Below are 21333 nucleotides of genomic sequence, written 5' to 3'. Positions count from 1 at the left end.
AGACAACCGCCGGGCGAACCTCGGCTCAGTGCGTCGTGTGAGAGGATTATATATTTGAAGGAATTCAAATTCAAAAATATCTTTATTCAGTAGGTAACATAGTTACACTTTGAATCGTCAATTTTACATAACGAACGTCTCATCTGCCTAAAACTACTGCAACTTCTCACAACCTGTATAGCCGGGGGAAAGAAGCTGTAAGAAAAACCTCGGCACAGGGCCCTAGACGTTCTTTAAAAAAATAAAATTAGAATTAATCGACTGAAAGGAAGCCATTTTACTGGGCCGTACCTATTGTTTTCGGCCACCATTCTAGATTTGTATAGAAGTAGTCGGGGCCAAATAAGGCGCGTGAGTCAGGGTGACCAAAATTAACCAGTGTTCGGTCAGCGTCGCAGGCGCAGTATTTAATAACGGGCACCCGTTACAACGCCGCATGTGTTATGAATATTCAAACATCGACCCACGGTTCAAATTGGAAGCTTCTGCGATCTTTATATCATAGACCGGTATTGTTCGAAGATAATTTACTAAGTAAGTCTTCTTCTATCGTGTGGTTGATGAGGTTGGTAATCCACCTCATCAACCCCTACTAAGTTATATTACAATAGAAATCGAACAGAAGATTGTCCTTAGAAGAGGTTCAGTACGATCTACTCTGAACCGGCGTGTGTGTAAGATTGATGAATGCGGAGAAAGCAAGAGAAGTGTGCCAGGATCGAAGCAAATGGAATGCCATAGTCTCTGCTTACCCCGGTGGGATATATGCGTGAGTTTATGTATGTATGTAGAAATTTAACAGGTACCTACTGTACATTCTATTACAAGCATTTTGTTTCAGATTCTGTCCACCCCATTTGGGAATACTGTGTGTTTATGTGTATGCAACAATTAGGTTACCGAGTAATTGCAACCACTAGTTAACGCTTATTGGCAGACCTTGAAAAAGAAACAGTGAAAAATAAACTTTTAATTTCATTTTTGTCTCATCAATTACGTTTATTGCGCGATTTTTAATGAAAGCGAATTAAAGTATTTTGTAATCATCTTTTTAAGAGTTTAATTGAACTTTACGTTCTCTTAAAAGTTAAGTATATTGGACAATTTACCTTCGAATGTGCTAAAAGCTGAATTTCGTAATTTTTTACTGTATTTTAACTGATTTACAAAATAAATAATTGTTCAAAATGTAGTTATTGGGTTACGTTTTTCGTAATAATGGATCATAAGATGACGCGTTATGGAACTATAGACCGCGAGACTTTCATCGTAGTGTCCAAGGTTCGAACCCGGACTTTATTTGAATTCGTGTTTGGATCATAGGTAATTGATATCGAGTGGTTTCCAGGATTTGTGTGCAATAGGTTCGCCCCCTATTACGTGGAACTTCATCATCAGCCCATTAACGTCCCCACTGCTGGGGCACGGGCCTTCCCTATGGATGGATAGGGAGATCGGGCGTTAAACCATCACGCGGGCCCAGTGCGGATTGATAGTTATTAAGGACTGCTAATGCAGCCGGGACCAACAGCTTAACGTGCCTTCCGAAGCACGGAGGAGCTCGAGATGAAAACTTTTTTTTTTTGGTCACCCATCCTATGACCGGCCTTTGCGAAAGTTGCTTTACTTCAACAATCGCAGACCGATATATATGTATATATATAAGTTCCACGTAGCGGAAGATTGGGTGTAGTATGTTAGTATATGTACACTTCTGCCTACCCCTTCGGCTTACAGGTGTGATGATATGTGTGGCTGTGTATGGTACCTATATCATAATGTTTAGTGGAAACTAACAGAACCACAGAGCGATACATACATAACATACATAAACAGCCTATATACGTCCCACTGCTGGGCACAGGCCTCCCCTCAATCAACCGGAGGGGGTATGGAGCATACTCCACCACGCTGCTCCACTGCGGGTCGGTGGACGTGTTTTCACAGCTAATAGCCGGGACCAACGGCTTAACGTGCCCTCCGAAGCACGGAATCATCTTACTTTTTCGGACAATCAGGTGATTCAAGCCTGAAAAGACCTTACCAAACAAAGGACAGTCTCACAAAGTGAGTTCGACAATGTCCCATCGGGAATCGAACCACAGAGCGATAAATAAGTAAAATAAATAATAATTATATATATGTTTATCTGAGTTCAAATCTTCTGATTGTGGTGACCTTACCCATGAGAGTAGTGTTTATCTGCTATTTGTTTACCTGACAACAACACAAAGTAAGGCTAAAAAATAAACCACCCTTCAATGGACCAAGGGCCTAGACCGGTATCATTTATATTGGGAGTGTTCGCAGAAAAATATAGGAACTTGGAATATGAAATTCTAAATAATTAAAACACATAGTAACGGGTTCTTACCGCGTTTAAATGGAGATATGAGACTCACGATATTTCGACACTGTAACCACCAACATAGTACTAACTACTACTACTGTATGAACTGTAATAACCGCGTAAACTTAAAACAATGAAATTCTAAAACTCTTATATTTGAAGTTTTTCTGAAAAATATCGCTATCATAGTCGACGAGGCTACCGTCTACTGCGTTCGACCATGCTGTTGTTTGTGAAGGTTGAAACTTAGAACATGATCAGGGTTGCCCTGGTACCAATTACGACTGCACAGAGCATCTGTTACACGTAGTAATCACTACTTTTCTTTTATCATATGATATCAATGACCAACTTCATTAACCCTGGTGGCAGGAAACCGTCCAGCCGCCAGTGGCCCCTGACATGGACCATGTAGCGACTACCAGGGACCGACGGCTTAACATGCCTTCCGAAGTACGGATTCGGCCTAACCAAACTAGGGGCCACAAAGTGATTTTTCTGATATGTCTCAACCGACGACCTCCAGATCGAGAGGCAACTCTTAGCCACTGGACTACGGAGGTCGTTGTTATCCGTAATGGGGTGCGCAGAGCTAAAAGTAATTAGAAGACAACTGGCAGCCACTTTTGATACATAGTCCTAAAACTATTCTGTTGACAGTACCGATACCGCCCGCGACCAATTATTGAAAAGGAATAATAAAATGTAATCGATGGCGAGCACAGATTGCGGCGAGAGATACTCGCTTATATGGTTGCAAGTATTAAAATAAACAGAGCGAACTTAATTACAGACCTGTGGACACAGGGCCCTGCGAAGGCTGGATCAAATGAGCGAGCTGGTTGAAATTTCTAGTATCAAAAAGAACGGAAAATTTATAATGTTTTTTTATAATGTTGGTTTCATTTTAACGTTTAATACTAACTCTAACATTTAATACTAACTTACAAGTATCTCACTAGAACTACCTATCTCGCGCCACCAACAAAATGTATGCAGTTGACACTTATGGTAAGTTCCGTATGGTTCTACATTGTATTTTTTAACTCAAGCTTTTATACTGGTCAGTTTAATATAGATCTTTTCAATTCAAATTTGAATTCAATCTACCTATATTTTTATTCAGTGAGTAACATTGTTACTCAGTCAATTTTTACATAACGAACAGACGTTCATAAAAAGTTTTAGGCGGTTGGGACCAACCGCCTAAAACTACAAACTTAAACCGCTCTGTCACATGCATTACCTATCCGGTCGAAAGTTACGATTTAGTCAACTTATGTTATCGTCCACCAATTTATCACACAGCCATATTAGGTGACCCGATTTCATTCTCCAACATAATCGGTTTCATAATTCATTAGAGTTATCATCGGGTAACATTTCACTTGCATGAACTTTTTCAATCTGTCGAATAAATTGGACGCCTGTCACAAACGTGCACGCAAATTGCCATCATTATGTCGCGGTATTGTTTGCTAGCGGTGGATGCTACTACTGTTGACTAGGTGACTATTTTACTGACTAACCGACTATAAGGATTATAAACTCGACTAGTAGGCAGCAGTAGCGTAGATGATTAGATTATCAAAAAGCTCCAATCACGTGCAGACATTCAAAATTGTTTATTTTTCAATATAGGATCAATTGGAACTTTGGTTATAGGTTAATAAATAGATAAATAGCAAGAAATAAACCTCTCCAACCATATTTATGTCCGGGACATCCCGGGTTTTTTTTTAGATTAGCGAATCCTGATGGCAAGTAAAAAGTTCCAAAAGATATGATATTCCATCGACACGATGTAGAAAAAATAAATAGTTAATACTTTCTATTCCTCTTCTTTCTTGTCGTTCCCGCACTATGTACTACGTATGGTCACGAGTACTAATATATATACACTTTGATACCATGTCACATTAACTTTTTTGACAAATTAAACCGTAAGTCTCATTAAATGTCAAATATGATAGTGCGACAGGGTTCTAAAGTCGGTACTTGATATTACTTATGTATGACTGTACCTACACGTGGCAAAGGACCCGGTGGAGGAAGATTACATACTTTCTGTTAGATTTAACAAATAATCACCTGGATTTGCATAACCGACTAGTTGACGATAACACAAATCCGACTTAATCAGTCGTAATACATCCCTATTTATGAACTAGCTGCAGCAAACCGCAATGAAAAGGGAAACCGGGTGAAAATGTAATATTATGCGTAGTTTTTGCCGTCAGGAGATGATAATGTTGGCAATAATGTAATGATGGGTGGAGTGCTATCGCGCGATCAATCTGTTCCCAGCATGCGCGGGAGTGGCGTCGTTGTATGGACAATAAGTATGCCGGTGGAAAAACTTGACAATAATGTGTGGAGTACTTAAAGTATATGTAATTGAGGACCTCCCATGATTGCACCCGCGCTAAAGTTATTTTAAGATCTGTTTTTCTTTACATGAAAACTACAATCACGCTTATAATCCTTACCGGATGGCAGCGACAAGTAACGAGAAGGAAATTTGAAAAGAACTCAAGATAACTTAATTTCTGATTTAACCTATTTTTTATTTATTTGCAAAAGATGAAGAAATGACAAACGCACACGTCTATGGTCGCATGATGGCGGCACCTAGTTGAGTAGCATTAAGAATAACACATTGTATAGAACGATAAATCCCTGCCCCCCACCGATTCGTATTGAACGCCGAGCTAGATTTACCTCACCCCCTCTGTCTGGGTCTTACTTTAGTCTAAAATGAAGACTATCTCTCCCTCGCTAATGAGATGTTTGTATGGAGTGTCTGGGGTGTGGAACGACGTAGAATTGTTCTTTATTCTACGGTAGAAGTTAAGGGCGGAAGGCAAGAAGGAAACCACTGCCCTATTTTTCTTAAAAAAGTAGCGTGGAGAATGCTACACCGACAAGAGCGTGGCTCTTAAATTAGTGATGTGATGTGAGATGTTAAATAAAGCCCTTGATTTTTTCTCGGAATAGTACTGTACATAATAAGGTAAAGAGTAATGTTTTTAAAGGTATATTTATCTTAGGCAACAATTGCGGACCACACGCAACGTCGAAGGCTCACGAGTCGATATTGCAAATAAACATTGATCGTATTGCCTGATAATGAGCACTGGACTTGTATTAATTGCACCGCCATATTGGTTCCGATATGTCCAGTGGAACACCCACGGGCCGCAACAACGTACAATACAGAATTACTCTTAATTCGCATTTATTACAGAGCACAGAAATAAATTACGCTTGAGCAGTACTAGAGGCGATGACCGTTAAAATTATCGTGTTGACTAACATTGCGAATTGCACATAGGCGACGTCGCTGCGATCTAAAATGTACAAAATAGCAGCTTTGTTGTGAATACAAATTATGACTTCACTAACACAGTTGGCTCGACCATTACCTATAGACGGCAATACGGCCACCTATCACGTAGGTCTAACTGAAAGCTCGGTGAGGCGCAGGAGTGGGTACTTAGTTCATCTTGCGATAGATGTATCTCTTTACTACCACAGTTGGGATGTAATCGTGAGCTTTTGTTACAAATTATGATATTTGGTTTTGTCTTATGCAGCTAGTTTCCACGACTTATCAAGCACATTGTCCGCTTCTATCGCGGCTGGTCATTCCTCGTTACTCGCTCTGTGGTATTTATTATCAGACCGCGTTATGAAGGCCTGTGTTTATTAATTAATGTCTTTAGATGCAATAACACATTGCTCGTAATCAATTCTGTGCTGGTTAAGAATTTAAGATGTAATCAATTAAAGTGTAATTATCATTGATTCGCCATAAAACCTTTCGTCGGACAAAGGTTGTGCCCAACTGGGCAAGGCAGGCTTGTTATGGTAATGTTATTGCTGCCTTCAGTATGTTACCTACTACCTCTTTAAAAGAAGCTTAAATGGGTGATGGACTGATCCCCTGTCATCATAAGGTTCATCATATCCATCTTAGGAGTGATACGAACTCCAGTGGCAGCATGTTGCCCCCTGCTTACTTGTGACTTTGTCTACCCCGTTAGGGACAACGGGCTTGATTTTATATATGTATTTAAATACAATATGCTGATGATAGCGTACTTTACAACGTTACATACAGGGTGTCAGTGACATCGTATCGAATATTGAGGGGGATGATTCAGATCATGATTCTGAGTAGAATTTTTCGTCGCAAAATTCATGAAAATTTCAAATCAAATTAAATATACTTTATTGCACGGAACTAAATTTCAACAATCAGACATAACACACGAATACAGTGCAAATTAAAAGTAAATAAGTAAGTGCAGTGTATAGTGTTTTTTTAATTGTATTCCGTTCCATACTTTTGAGACGGAAACTAACACCCTGTATAAAGTTTACTTTAAATAGGGTGTTAGTTGCCCCCTATTATATAGGACTTAGGGTTTATTAAAATAAACGACATAGCATCACGCCTATATCCCCGAAGGGTATACATACCGACTCCTTGCCAGCTGTGTTTAAGTCCTATGTAATAGGGGGCAACCCTATTGCCATTAACTGGGCACACCACGAAACCACGTGATCCAAACATGAACTCAACTTCAAATTCCGTGGTGGCGGAGCCCGAGACGGCAATCGAACCCATGACACAGCGGTGTAAGTCATCCGTGCTCCGAATAGAGTGCAGCAGAGTACAAATTCTGCACTAACTGGCCTTTCGTTCTGACCGTCAATCATTTTAAATTTCGAAAATCTCATTCCATTCCGCATTTCCTTTCATTTTACACTGACTCATTGCATCCCCGACCTTCATAAAAACAACACAAGTATATTATACTGTTTAGATCTGGCCGTGCCCTCTAATTCTGAATTTGATCTTATATCTAAGCATCGTTATAATTTGTTTGTGAACTGTTGTTAATAAACTGGATATTTCTGTAGAATTTAAAACGTTACGTTATTTTGTCATCGTTATTATAAATCATCCCCCTACTCTGCCGGCACGTCGGGATACCATCCTCACCTATCCTGCCACAAGAGCTATCACGGATTCAGTAAAATATAGTTAGATATGTCTGAGAAATCTATCAAGCTTCACATTCAGTTAATTGACGACAGGAAATTAAACAGTTTCTACCAAGTTAATTTGATTGCGACGTAATATACGTACTTACGTTATCCTTCCGTTCCGCGTGTTGCAGTGAAATCCGTAAATAACTTTATTTTGTTTATTACAAGAAGGTTGAGAGAAAATTATAGTGTACCAGAAACTTGTATAAAAACATAAAGATTGAGAGATTCAGTAATTTGTGGTCATGCGCCGGTTTGAAGGCGGATTGGTTATTTAAATTCGGTTTTTATAAAGTAAATACCGGTCAGGACGGGTCGCGGCGGCATTCCATAAGGGGTGGACAGTGTTATGATCGCTTCATTCAGGGCTACTTGATGTACTTCTGATGGTACAAGAATGTCTGCGAACCCGAGTGGTAGTAATTATATGACTTTGAAATGATGTCCAACATAGAAATATATTATTTTCTTTCTTACCTCTTAAGTATTTTTTTACAATCAGTTATAACACGTGAATACAATACAACTCGGGCGGCCTTATTGCTCAAACGCAAGCCTAAGTTTTATATTATTTTAAAATAAAAAGAAAGTACGTTCGTGTTAGATGTATGCTTACTTATTGCGGTTTAGAACGTCTATATGTTCGTTTTGTGCAATAAATTAATTACTAAAGCAACTGATTTATATAACCTGCAGTGGAATGCACCTCGTTCTTTAATATAGCTGTCAGTTATTAGATTAGCACGCCGAGGCAGTTGAGATCCAATTACAGCGCAACGACACTCAATTACGTGGGGAGTTTGTATTTTTCTAGATATATGTTATCATCATCATTATCAACAATACGACGCCTCCCTTCTGGTGAAGATCGCGGGAAGCCGCTGGATGCGGTAAGCGCAGGCAGGACTGATCGTCGTGGAGAAATATTGGCCCCGATTCCTGCAGACACCGCCTAATTTTATTTTAAGTTATATCCATCATTTTCATATGCGTCGAAAAGGAAAGGGACGGATGATTCACAGCTCTTAATTTTAGGAAGAATGAGTAAATGAATGAATAACAAGGGCGAATCAAAAGGTACGTCGATGGTATGCAATCCGTTTGACGTGCTGTCTACTTAACTGTGTCGGGTTAGTGTTGTCTTTAATAAATAAATTATTATTATTATATTGACGGATGTAAAATTTTTAGACGGTTGGTTTAGATTTGTGTTTAAAATTGACGTGTGTTCCATAAATTTTATGCTTGTCGATTACCCGTCCCTTTCCTTTTCGGCGGATAAGAAAATGACAGATATAACTTAAAATAAAAAAATTAGATAGTATTTACAGGAATTAGCACCATTGGTGTTAATTCCTGTAAATACCATCTAATTTTATTCTTTTCGGCGGATAAGAAAATGCCGCCGAAAAGGAAAGGGACGGGTAATCGACAAGCATAAAATTTATGGAACACACGTCAATTTTAAGCACAAATCTAAACCAACCGTCTAAAAATTTTACATCCGTCAATAACCCGACACAGTTAAGTAGACAGCACGTCAAACGGATTGCATACCAGCGACGTACCTTTTGATTCGCCCGGGTTATTCATTCATTTACTCATTCTTCCTAAAATTAAGAGCTGTGAATCATCCGTCCCTTTCCTTTTCGACGGATATGAAAATGACGGATATAACTTAAAATAAAATTAGGCGGTGTCTGCAGGAATCGGGGCCAATATGTACTTAAACTAATTATGTTCTATACTGAACGTATGAGAACATGTGACTTACATCGCAGTGGCACCGGGTTCAAATCCCAGCTCGGTCTCTAAACCACAAAATTCGACTTCATGAGCTTGAATTAAAGTTTGGATCATACATATTTGATATCATGTGGTTTCTACGATTTTTGCCCGGTTAATGGCAATAGAATCGCCCTTATTAAATACGACCTAAACATAGCTGGCGGGCAGTGTGTCTATAACCTCTGCCTCCCCTTTCGGAGATACAGTTCCATGCATGAAGCGCATACTGCGGTTAATTGAGAGGTCTGTGCCCAGCAGTGGCTCGTATTTAGCCTGTTACAACTGGAGGGGGTATGGAGACTCCACCACGCAGTGGAGCAGCGTAGTTATTAAAGAAATATAAATGCAAAAACATATTAGTCTGTCAACGTAACATCAAGCACAAAAATGCTTTTAATATTGGCGCGTAACCCAGCTTCCGGGACTATACTCAATCTTCCTTTTCTCTAGCCGGCGTATAAGGCGAACCTTAACATGAGTAATTCCCGTACATTACTGCACAACTGCAGCTGTTGCACAACTGCACACCCATTGTATCGCTAGTTACTGCTGATTTTGGCGACATTACTGCTACAAAAGCGATATACGTAATAGATTACGTCGGCCTCAAGCTTATGATTAACTTTTTTTATTATTTATTTTACATTACCAAATGCGACATTGTAACATAAATGCGATTAAATATTTTATAAAACTAAGTATAGATAACATCTAGTACCCACTGAAATAATTTAGAGACCGTTCTGTGAATTTCGCCACCGAACAAATAAATAACTCGACTTCGTAGTAACATTTAATCGTTAGTTGACCAAATGTGCTCGATATTAGTGTAGTTGCACAAAATCACCTCTTTAATACATAAGCACATAAGCCTATTTCCCATTATATACATATATTTTTTATATTTGTATTAGGGTAGGCAAAGACCACGGAATTCACATACTGCGACCCGACAAACCATTTTCTCTGCCTAAAGTCGCCGTAGCGATTGTATTTTGTACTGTTTGTATACCCGTGAACCGCGTGCGTGTATAAAGCGTTTGATGAATGTGGAGGAAGCAAGAGAAGTGTGTCAGGATCGAAGCAAATGGAATTCTATAGTCTCTGCTTACCCCGGTGGGAAATAGGCGTGAGTTTATGTTATGTGTTGTATACCCGTTTTTAATGTACCGTCCCGCATCCAAGCCTGGATGAAATTGCTTCAGAGCAAAAACACCGCCTATTTATATTGTTCTGCTAGCGTGCAATAAAGTACATTTTATAATAAGCTGCAAAGTATCTACATGGCTACATGTTGCGGAATACCGCGACGTCTTAGGTATTGAATTATCTCCAACCACGTTAATTATCTAGCTAAACTGTAATTGATAAACCTAAATTGATTTACAAACCACACGTTTAATTAACCAACATTATGGATTAGTGTCGCTCAGAATTGCTCTTGCAATCCTTGCTTATGGCGTGTTGTCGGACTCAAACCCGTCATATATTTTCATTGCAAACGTTCTGTTACCATTTATGGCAGGCAATTACAAGCGGCGTGATTAAAGCGTCGCGGATCAAAGGGCGGCGCGACAGGGCGCGGGTCTGGGTTCGATCCCCGGCCGGGCACAGTCGTGAAAGTTCACAGGCCAGTAATTACGAACACGCTGATATAGTTTGTCTGTTGACGCAATACTCAAACACAGTCCGGTTTCGCAAAGATGGTATGAAGTTGTTACGACAATGAGTTTGAGAATTATGTCCATAGTAAACTAAAGAAACGAATACTTACTGAAATAATCGATTGCAAAATTAAAGAAGTTTAGATTAGATCACCGGATTATTTAACAAAACTTAAGCTCATATTACCCTGGATTAGTCAGAGGTACATTCATCATAATTATTATGTATTAAGTAAGTACCCACGCCTCACCGAGCATTTAGTCGAGATTGAATTCTTTGAGCTTTTAAAAGCACGTAAACTTGATGATTGGAAGTTCTGAAAAATGAGTTGGTTGTGAGGCCATCAACCCGCATTGATACAAAGTGTACGTATAGGACAACCTATACCATAACCATGTGTTTAGGCCTGTGCTGGATTCGAACTTCTAACTTAAAGTGAGCCCTTTAAGTTAGACCAGCAGATGCCTAAAGGGCAATGCCTTCAACTTGTCAATGACCACCGATTTTCCATATTCAGTGTTCACTATCCATGACTAATAAATAAATCTAAAAACCTATAACATAACACGGAACTTCACCCCACTGAACAAACACGTAAACATACCTGATAACGCTTTACAGTAGTCATAACATGTTTGATGCGTTGCAGACTGCAATAAATCGCATAAAAAGTCGTACATAAAAACGTTGAAATCAATTAGCGCTGTTGTTCTAACGGACTGGGCAGACCGACTGCCGTTATCATTCGTTATAAGACCTACGTGTGTTTAAAATGCATGCTTTTTTCCGAACTGTAGCTGTTATAAAATGTTACTTGTTAATCAATGAATGTTAGTTGTATCGTAAATTTTACATACGATTTTTTTTACCGGAATATCTATCTAGTGCGAGTAAGAGTAACTACGAAGTAGGTAATTACTTTTCAACGAATATTAGATACTCAATGGTAGACTTGTGTTGCATTATAATATTTTCATATGTATGTACCTAGCGGTGGCTAGGGTTAGGTGTACAGTCATAAGTACCCACTATAGAACTCTGTCGCACTATCATTTTTGACATTTAATGAGACTTATGGTTTAATTTGTCAAAAATGTTAATGTGACATGGTTTCAAAGTGTATACACTCGTGACCGTACAGTAAGGAGGTGAAGTATCATCTCCTTCGGGGCTTCTAGACTGGCTTCTATTTCTAGATTGGCATTTTATAATTTATTTTTGACCCCGTCAAATACCGTTACTCTTTTAATACCTTTTTTTTTAACTATCGATAGAGGCTTATCGATATCGATATGTAGCTACGTTACGTGTTGTGTTAGTTAAAGTTAACTTATCGTGTGTATACGGAGTTTAAGAGCCAGAACTATCATGCAACACGCCAACAGACAGACATAAAGTGCGCACGTTATGGCGGTATTAGTTCCGATACGACTTTGTTGCCTTTCGTAATCTTACAATGTTGGGCGTAGTCAGGACTGTATCTTACGAGCGTATAGTCAAGCTGTGTGCTATATAGTAAGTAACACCAGTGCCGTGTTTATCAAAACTTACAAGTCACTTACAACTTACAAGTCAAAACTTACACGTTCACAAGCTACAAGTTACTCACAAGTAATAATAATAATGTTTATTGAATAGCTCAGTTACAGTTCTCGTTGAAACCCTGTCTCCCAAACTAGGCGAACCTGTATTTTGGAAGACAGTGCCTTCCCAAAATAAGTACTTATTAGCTACAATAACAGTGGTGACAATACGGTATTAAAATAAACAATAAGTAATAAAATAAATAAAAATAAAAGTGTTCTAACAAGTACGAGTAAATTACGTATAACAAAAAAGTAGAGGGGTTGTGTAATAAATATTGACACTTGTAACGTGTCATTTACATCTGTAGCTTTGATACACACGTTCTTGTAATAATGAAAATTTTTATAAGAAAATTTCTTGTAATACAAGGCTTGTAAGTTTTGATAAACAGGGCACAGGGCCCTATAAGAGCTCTCAATTTTTTTTTATCGTGTCGTTACTTATGATAGACTAGCCTCCGACGGGATTTTTTAAAGAAACGACCTTAAAAAGCGCTGAAAAAGGGAAAGGTAAAGTCGTCTGTCGAACGCCGTTGAGTTCCTATTCGCGCCGCGAGTACTTCCAGTGTTCACAATATCAACCACTGTTATTGATGCCGTCATGCCTCAATATTTCTGTCATATTCTACTTGTATTGTTTTGAAGTTTGGTTTAGCCTATTTCCACCCATTGTAACCTAGAATATATTATTATTGTCAACAGGCATCACATACCTGAATGGAGAAAACTTCCTGGATGTACTGGACAACGGCGTGGAGCTGTGTCAGCTGGCCGCCGTCATACACGACCGCGCCAGGGAGGCCATCGACCAGGGACTAATCGTTGGGGTCAGTATCTAACTAGTTAGGGTCTTGTGGCTTAGTCTTCGGAGCGTCGTCGTCGACGTTAGCGCTCGTGCAGCATGGACGCGGCGCAAGCGCTGGGAGTATAGTCAAGTTGCAAAAGCTTAAAAGGACATTACGTATCTGCGAGTCCCTAAAAGAGTTATAGGATAACGAAAGCTATTCAACTTCAAAAAAAAAAAAAAAACAAAAATATTTAATTTTTAAAATTGGCTTACAAAGTTAGCGCTTTTTGAACGTCAAAAAATTAAATTACATATTATGTAACTAGCTGTAAAACTACTACCACATCGGAATCTGTAACGCTGAGGGAAAGACGTGGCCAGAAAACCTCCCAGCACAGGGCCCTAGTCCTACTGTTTCATGTTTTCCGTTATGTTTCCGTCGACGACGCGTTAGTACTTATCGTATTCTATAAATGCATAAACTGGCGGCAGGCTTTCCCAATAATTGCGGACATGCGTTGTTTTGACCTTATGTGTGTCCATCTTTGTATTAAATGATGTGCATGGTGTTTGCAGCCGGTGCCGATGATCCGCGGGCGCTGCTGGCAGCGCGCGGCGCGACGCAGCTTCTTCTCGCGCGACAACACCGAGAACTTTATCACCTTCTGCCGCGACCTGGGAGTGCATGAGAACCTGCTCTTTGAGAGTGATGACCTGGGTGAGCCTTTAGACCCGTGGCACTTTTGACGTTTTTCGTACTCGCACGCAGATTTCGAACACGCAGGAACAATCCCAATGTTCCGAGTTGCCTACTAGGGGATCAAGTGCCAATTATCATAGACATAGAATTTGTACCTAGTAGCGCACTAGTACTCGTATCAGAGGTTATTATACCTATTGAGCCCACAAAAACATGATTCATGCATGTTCTTACTTTAGTAAAAATATCTGGGGCTTAAAGATTTACGTGCCTTCCGACGCACTTGCTTTTCACACAATCAGTGCAATGTCCTAACCAAACAAAGGGCAGTCTCACAAAATGATATCGAATTCGTCCCCATCGGGAATCGAATCCAGACCTCCAGATTGTTAGTCGAACACTCTAACCACTAGACTTCACTAAACTAAACTAATCAAACCCCTCTCATTCCAGTGCTACACAACCAGCCGCGACAGGTGATCCTCTGTCTGCTGGAAGTGGCCCGCCTGGCCAGCAAGTTCGGCGTGGAGCCTCCAGGGCTGGTGCAGCTCGAGAAGGAGATAGCGCTGGAGGAGCGCGACTCGGGGCTGGACTCCGCGATGTCGGGCGCCGCCTGGCAGTTCCGGGACGCCACCCCGCCGCCCACCGACAAGTGAGTCATCATCTCCCTAGCGTATGCTTTACGGTTCACGGGGTCCGCTTATCTAACCTGAAGATTTGACAGATCCAGTTCTTCAGTATGCTTCTCGCACATCACGCTGCACCAATATAACTGCTTTATTTAAAGCATAGTCGATATCGTCCGTTTACCGGTACAGGTTACGTCACATTCCTCCAAAATCGTACATTTTAGTGGTACGTGGGTTTCTTCACGATGCGATGTTTTCCTTCACCGTTATTTTATTATTTGAAAGAAGGAGGCTACATAAGCCATCTTCGGGCGCATCAGCGTCGTGCCGACTAGGAGTCGAAGTGGTCGCCACGGCCGAAATCGGTCGGAGGTCATCATCATCATTTTATTATTTATGATCTAACATAATTTCGATTTCAATCGATATTGAACGGTACAAGAATAAGAATAAAATAAATTTATTGCAAGTAACATTTTACATTTGCTATAAGAACGTTACTACTACACTTTACTAATCTGTTATCTAATATAATTTCAGATCACTCGAGCCGCCTTCTACTCCAGATCCTAACGACAGTAAGTATAACTTCTCTATCATATGAGTAAAACATAACATAAGGTCACACACTACTGCATTCCCAAATGGGGCAATCAGAGGTACATCCATCGTACGATGAATTAAGTACCCACGTTTTTCCGAGCTTTCCGTAAGACTAGCGTAATAGGTCATGGAGCATGGTCAACTGTGGTAAAAGAAATATACAATAATATGAGGAGCTCGGTGGCGCAGCGGTAAACGCGCTCGGTCTGCGATTGTTGAAGTTAAGCAACTTTCACAAAGGCCGGTCATAGGATGGGTGACCACAAAAACAAAGTTTTCATCTCGAGCTCCTCCGTGCTTCGGAAGGCACGTTAAGCCGTTGGTCCCGGCTGCATTAGCAGTCGTTAATAACCATCAATCCGCACTGGGCCCGCGTAATGGTTTAAGGCCCGATCTCCCTATCCATCCATAGGGAAGGCCCGTGCCCTATCAGTGGGGATGTTAATGGGCTGATGATGATGAATAAATCAAAGGAATATAGTTTTTTTATGATCTTAGACTAGATTCTATTTTAAAATTCGAATATATGTTTGGCCCAGTCATCCCCAATACTCAAAATATTTTTCAATTAGGTATTTCTGAATTATAGATAGATAGATAAAATACTTTATTGAGCACAATGGACACAAAATACAGAGATAAGGACAGCATATACAGAAAAGCACAACAGTCGGCGGAATTATAAATGAATTCGAAATGTAAAAAAAAACTTCAATTCCCTCAGACCAACTGGCGGTGCTGGACAACGCAGACGCAGAGAGCACCAAGTCTGAAGGCACGGTGGCCAGCACAGACTCCGACGTGCCGCTCAAACCCACCAACGAGCTCGACAAGAGGGTAAGTAGCAGGAGACAGAGATACATGATATTTTTGACAAACCTCTGAAACTCAAAATAATTTCAACTAATTCAACGTTAACAGTCCTGAGCCAAACTTGCAAACGATTACGAAAAATATTTTGACAAAGTAAAACTAATGGGAAACGCGAATTCTTACGATTCAGTAAGTTTATTGGGAAGGAAGTTCCCAGAAGTTCAACTGGTAAGACTACTGGGGATAGGGGGGAAAAACTACAATGTAATCGATAAAATGTATGGGATTGAGCGTGTAATGCGAACAGATACTCAACTCAATATATGGAAATTTTAGCCAAGTACTTACTATCCAGTAAGTTTTTTGTGTTTTAGAAACTGATTTACATGAATATGTACAATACTAAATCTTTTTTAAAAAAAACTTACATTTTGTTTTCTCGTCCGTCGTTTCAGTTTGTTCTCCGATCACACAGTTGTCGATATGGTTGCAAGATTGCGACTCATTGCCATAATCCTAAAAGAAAAAAAAACCTTGAAATTAACAACATTCTGTGGTAACATGTAGCTATTAATGAGCTCAATTAATATAAGGTATTATTGTAACATTGTGACACACTGGAGCATCATCGTGGTGGAGTATGCTCCAATTACCCTCCGGTTGATTGAGGGGAGGCTTGTGCCCAGCAGTGGAACGTATATAGGTTATTTATTTGGTATTTTCTGTTCCATACTTTTGCGACGGAAAATTCCACTTGATATCAACTCAGGATCATGGTCTAAATCATCCCTCAATGTTTTCGTTACGATGTCACTAACATTCTGTATAAAGTTATTTAACATTGTGTTGTGTTGTGCTGCAGGTGCAGCTGGTGACGCGGCTGATGGAGCGCGGCTGCAGCTGCGGCGCCGGCAAGTGCTCCAAGCTGCTCAAGGTCAAGAAGGTTGGCGAGGGCCGCTACAACATCGCCGGCAGGAACGTGTTCATCAGGGTGAGCTCGGCATTGGTTTTTGAGCATTTTAGACAGGAGGCCCGGGTTGGTCTATTATTTAGACTGGCTTCTATTTGAATAGTAGCGTCTTATAATTATTATAACTCAATAACTTCGACGGTCTTTGACAGAAAAAAAAATAAGTAGAAATAATTCCACGCCCTTTAATGGTGGAAAATTTATGAGTTCAGTTCCGATTTTTTGGTCTTAAATAACGCTAACCTCAAGTGTTTCTGTCCCCAGCTGCTGAAGGGTCGGCACATGATGGTCCGCGTGGGCGGCGGCTGGGACACGCTGGAACACTTCCTGTCGCGCCACGAGCCGTGCCAGGTGCGCCTCGTCACACAGGGCCGCCGCGACGTCTTGCCCGTCACACTACCACCGCCCTCCACTGACGACGAGCTGGATAAACTGTCGCCTATCTCGCGCAAGCATAGCGATATCTCACTCAGCAGCAAGGAACCCTCCCTAGGCACTGTTTCGCCTGTAGATAGCAAAGCTTCTTCTTTAAGCGGGAAGGTATCCCCCGTTCGAGCTAGCTCTGTCAGCAGCGGGAAAAGTTCCCCGGCCGGGCGCCGCACGTCGACTCCATCCCGTGTCACGCCTCGCAGCCGCGTCGGTTTGACCCTCCCCTTACGCACGGACTCCGTTGACGCGCGTCAACAGAAGCCGTCGCCGCGCACGCGCAAGCAATCCGCCCCGAGCTTCAGTACCCCCCACACCCCCACGACCCCGGCTCGCACGGCCCGTACCCCGCCCGCAGACCTGCGCAAGTCCCTCACTTCTACCTCCCTTACACCGAAAAAGTCTCGCAGCATGAGCTTAGCTTTGGTTCCCAAGGAGGAAAAGAAGCCGTTCTGCGGGACGGACAGGTTGAACCAGGCGGCGAAGAAGAATAGGAATGGTAGCGTTGCGTCCACGCCAACGGAACCGACTCCGGCGAGGAAAACTCGCAGCCAAAGCCTCGCGTCCACGCCGGTGCACGAGGCCAAGAAGACGTTTACCGCCACGAACGGCACGAATGGTTACGCTAAGAAAACTCGCAGCATGAGTTTGGCGGCGCCGGTGGAGTTCCGGCCGCTGTCCAGTAAGAGCGCGTCGGTGGCGGCCACGGGCGCGCTCACGCAGGCCGCCATAGAGGAGAGCATCCGGCGGTCCCTGGCCGCCAGCATCGAGGACCACTCCAACAACAAGCCGTTCCTGCACATCAAGGCCAAGTACCGGAGTCCGCCGCCGCGCGAGGTCCCCCCGAGATAACTCCCGCGACCCACATTCCACTAGCTTTAATTTTAACCTTTGACATTTAAGCGTCATGAAAGTGTGAAGTTCAATTATAATTACGGTAACTTGTAAGCGTTATGTAGATCTCCTAACTGAGTAATCTCTTCTGTATCATGTAGTGGTGGCCTCATCAATTAATTCATTCATCGTACTCCGCGAGCGGGAGACTAGTCATAGTTGAATTCGTTTTAATGATTATAATGATGATAATGTAGGTTTAAGATCATTTTTCCAATCGCAATAATGAATCTTATTATTTTTAATTATTATTTCGTGGATTTGATTTATTGTTTGAGTATTATAAGTTATTCGTTCCTGAGTTTCGGAATTGACAATACAATTTTGGATTATGTTCAGATTTTGTTTTCGCTTGTAATTTATGATTTTGTGTTATGATATTAGTTGGATTTAGACAACCATACCATTATGCTTCATTTACTTAGCATATACTGTATAGACGTATGAAGGCGAGTGAACCAAGTGGCCTGACACGAGCGACTCCTGGTACAAAATATATCGTTGTATATCATCACAGCCTCTATTTTGATACGGAACCATAGAAGATATTTTTGCACTGACATTAGATAGAAGCACTAGGTAGACATAGACACGTCTTGCGTGGCAGCCGGGTGGCCGGGTGACACTACCCCTGACTACCCTCACGAGACAGTTTTAATCAAATAAAAATCTGTGACCAAATGTTTGAGACATTATAAAATAATTCATATATCTGAACTGGTTTCAGACAAAAACTAATTGCATTTGTCAGGCATTAATCTGCATTTCCCTCAAATATAAGGCCACAGTACAAACCTCAATATCACTGTAGTTCTACCAACGAATAGATTAAGATTTGAACATTTTAATCTAGAATAAGGATTTTAAACTACATGAGAGCTTAGCATCGTGTTGTACTGCCAAAAACCAATATATTATGCAATATTGTGCCAACAGTTAATGATGTATGGTTGATAATAAACTTTTTAACATTCATGTGTAGTTTCACTGCGTCATGCGTGCACAAGCACTATCACCCAGCATCCAGCGTTGAAATATATGCGCATTATTACCACCGGCTGTAATACTAGACACACACTATGCCAAACTGCGGAGCGCGGTGATACGACTTCGATCGCCTAGTGCTTTACACACGGGCACATCATAGTATCAGTCTGCACTTTACGAAACGGAAGTAAGTATAATGATTATTTTTATCTAAAATTGTGGACGTAGTTACCTACAGGGTTGTGACATCGTAACGAAAACAACGATTCCGAGTTGATATCAAGCGGAATTTTCCGTCGCAAAATTCATGGTCTGAATCATCCCCCTCATTAAAGTACGTACCGACATACAAGTACGTATGGGTGGTGACACCGTAACAAGTACTTAAGGGGATGAGTCAGACCACGATTCTGAGTTGATATCAAGTTGAATTTCCTCTCGGATAATTTATTAAAATGTTAGTTTTTTTTTTTCAGTTCCGTACTTTTGCGACGCAAAATTCCACTTGATATCAACTCAGAATCATGGGCTCAATGATCCCTCATAGTTTTCGTTACGATGTCACTAACATCCTGTATATCATAGAGTAAGAATTAAATTTAGTAGTTAAGCGCTTAACAAGAGTGTGTTTCTTAACTTTTGTTAACACTGTCTTTAGACTAGTAGTATTACAAAAGGGTTCTCAAAAGCCAAATTACTTTAAGAATCAGTTTATAGAAATTCTCTTGTCATATCGATCCGAAAAAACTAGGACTTAAATTAATTTTACCTCAGTACAAAAAGATACTTGACCACGTAGTAAAAAATAAATACGTATATAATAATGGTGTAATTCGTCAACAGTGTCGCAGGCAGTCCCTTGCCCGCAGCCCGGCCGCGCCGGCGGTGCCCGTGCGCGCCTCGGTGACGCCGCACCGCCGCCGGTACACCTACTACAACCGCATGTACAAGCCCATGTGCTACGAACTGCCGCAGCCCCTCAAAATATCGCTAGTTTGAAGCCTCGCCATACAAAAAACGAATTTACTTACCTAATACCATGGTTACTTAAAGTAACATAATATACGTCACTGGAGGAACTAATATACTACAGAAAACTTACAAAGCAATACGGGCCTCAATTACGAAGGCGATATTTTCGAGATAACGTAACAATTAAATCACCAATGGTAGCGCCACAAGTCATCGACAAGAGAACCGTGATGAAACCCTATAGTTATACCTTTTAAAACGTAACATAATTAGAATATCTCTCATCTCTTTCATGCTAAGCTGTATAGGTACCGTTAGTACGAAAGAGCTTTTGTCGCACTAGGCGACGTGCTTTCCGTATAAGGGCCTGTTCACACTAGCAAATTGTCCGGCGCGATTTTTCAGTGATTTCACGGCGAGGCGAGATCGCGGCGTGCACGGGGCGAGCGCCCTGCGTGCGCGTCGCGATTTACCCTTCGCCGCGTGCCCGCAGCCAGCACACCGCGATATCGTGACGATGTTGCCGCGTGTACGCCGCGATCTCGCCTCGCCGTGAAATCGCTAGTGTGAACAGGCCCTGTTCTGCTGTAGTTCTAATCGTGTGACGTTTTACAGGGTATAGGGACCGACACTCGACATTATTATTTTAGGATTCTATAATACTACTATTACTATTTTGTAAATGCAACATGCCAGGTCATATCAATCTACCTTAGGCTCGAATCACATCAGAATGCTATAGCGCGCGTAGACGTGCTAACGCAGCTATGGCCTCGTCGATTCTGGCATACTGACGCGTGGGGTCGTCCTATCTCCTGCTCTAGCAAATGACAGTTTTAAGTATCAGAAAGGGATAGAAGTAAAGTGCGATGAGATGATGACAAATGTGGTTACGACAAATGTTTAGGGTTATTAGGGTGTTCAAAACGATCGAACATTTGCCGTAATGAGCTAACGAACGAAACGCTGTCTCGACGATGTTCATGCATGGTTGAAAACAGATGACAGTTTGTATTTACCATCAATTCAGCTACTAAACATATTAATTCAGCAAAAATACATAACATATATAACATAGAATTAAGTTTCATTGTCACTAACACTT

At 41.1% G+C, this 21333-nt stretch overlaps 1 protein-coding gene across 4 annotated transcripts in view; it reads left to right on the top strand.

The window, feature by feature from the left end:
* LOC126375653 (GAS2-like protein 3) overlaps window positions 1–19244 on the top strand; it is a 105810-nt gene extending 86566 nt beyond the window's left edge. For all 4 annotated transcript variants that reach the window (XM_050022700.1, XM_050022698.1, XM_050022701.1 and 1 more), the window contains exons 5-11: window positions 13150–13274; window positions 13811–13952; window positions 14388–14586; window positions 15104–15141; window positions 15891–16003; window positions 16842–16970; window positions 17214–19244. In XM_050022700.1, coding sequence (XP_049878657.1) covers window positions 13150–13274; window positions 13811–13952; window positions 14388–14586; window positions 15104–15141; window positions 15891–16003; window positions 16842–16970; window positions 17214–18227 — 1760 coding nt within the window. In that variant the 3' untranslated portion in view covers window positions 18228–19244. The remainder of the gene's footprint in view (window positions 1–13149; window positions 13275–13810; window positions 13953–14387; window positions 14587–15103; window positions 15142–15890; window positions 16004–16841; window positions 16971–17213) is intronic.
* The last annotated feature ends 2089 nt before the right edge of the window (window positions 19245–21333 follow it).

This window comes from Pectinophora gossypiella, chromosome 19 (assembly GCF_024362695.1).
Source record: "Pectinophora gossypiella chromosome 19, ilPecGoss1.1, whole genome shotgun sequence".
Classification (NCBI taxonomy): Eukaryota; Metazoa; Arthropoda; class Insecta; order Lepidoptera; family Gelechiidae; genus Pectinophora; species Pectinophora gossypiella.
This window is presented reverse-complemented; position numbering and strand designations above follow the sequence as displayed.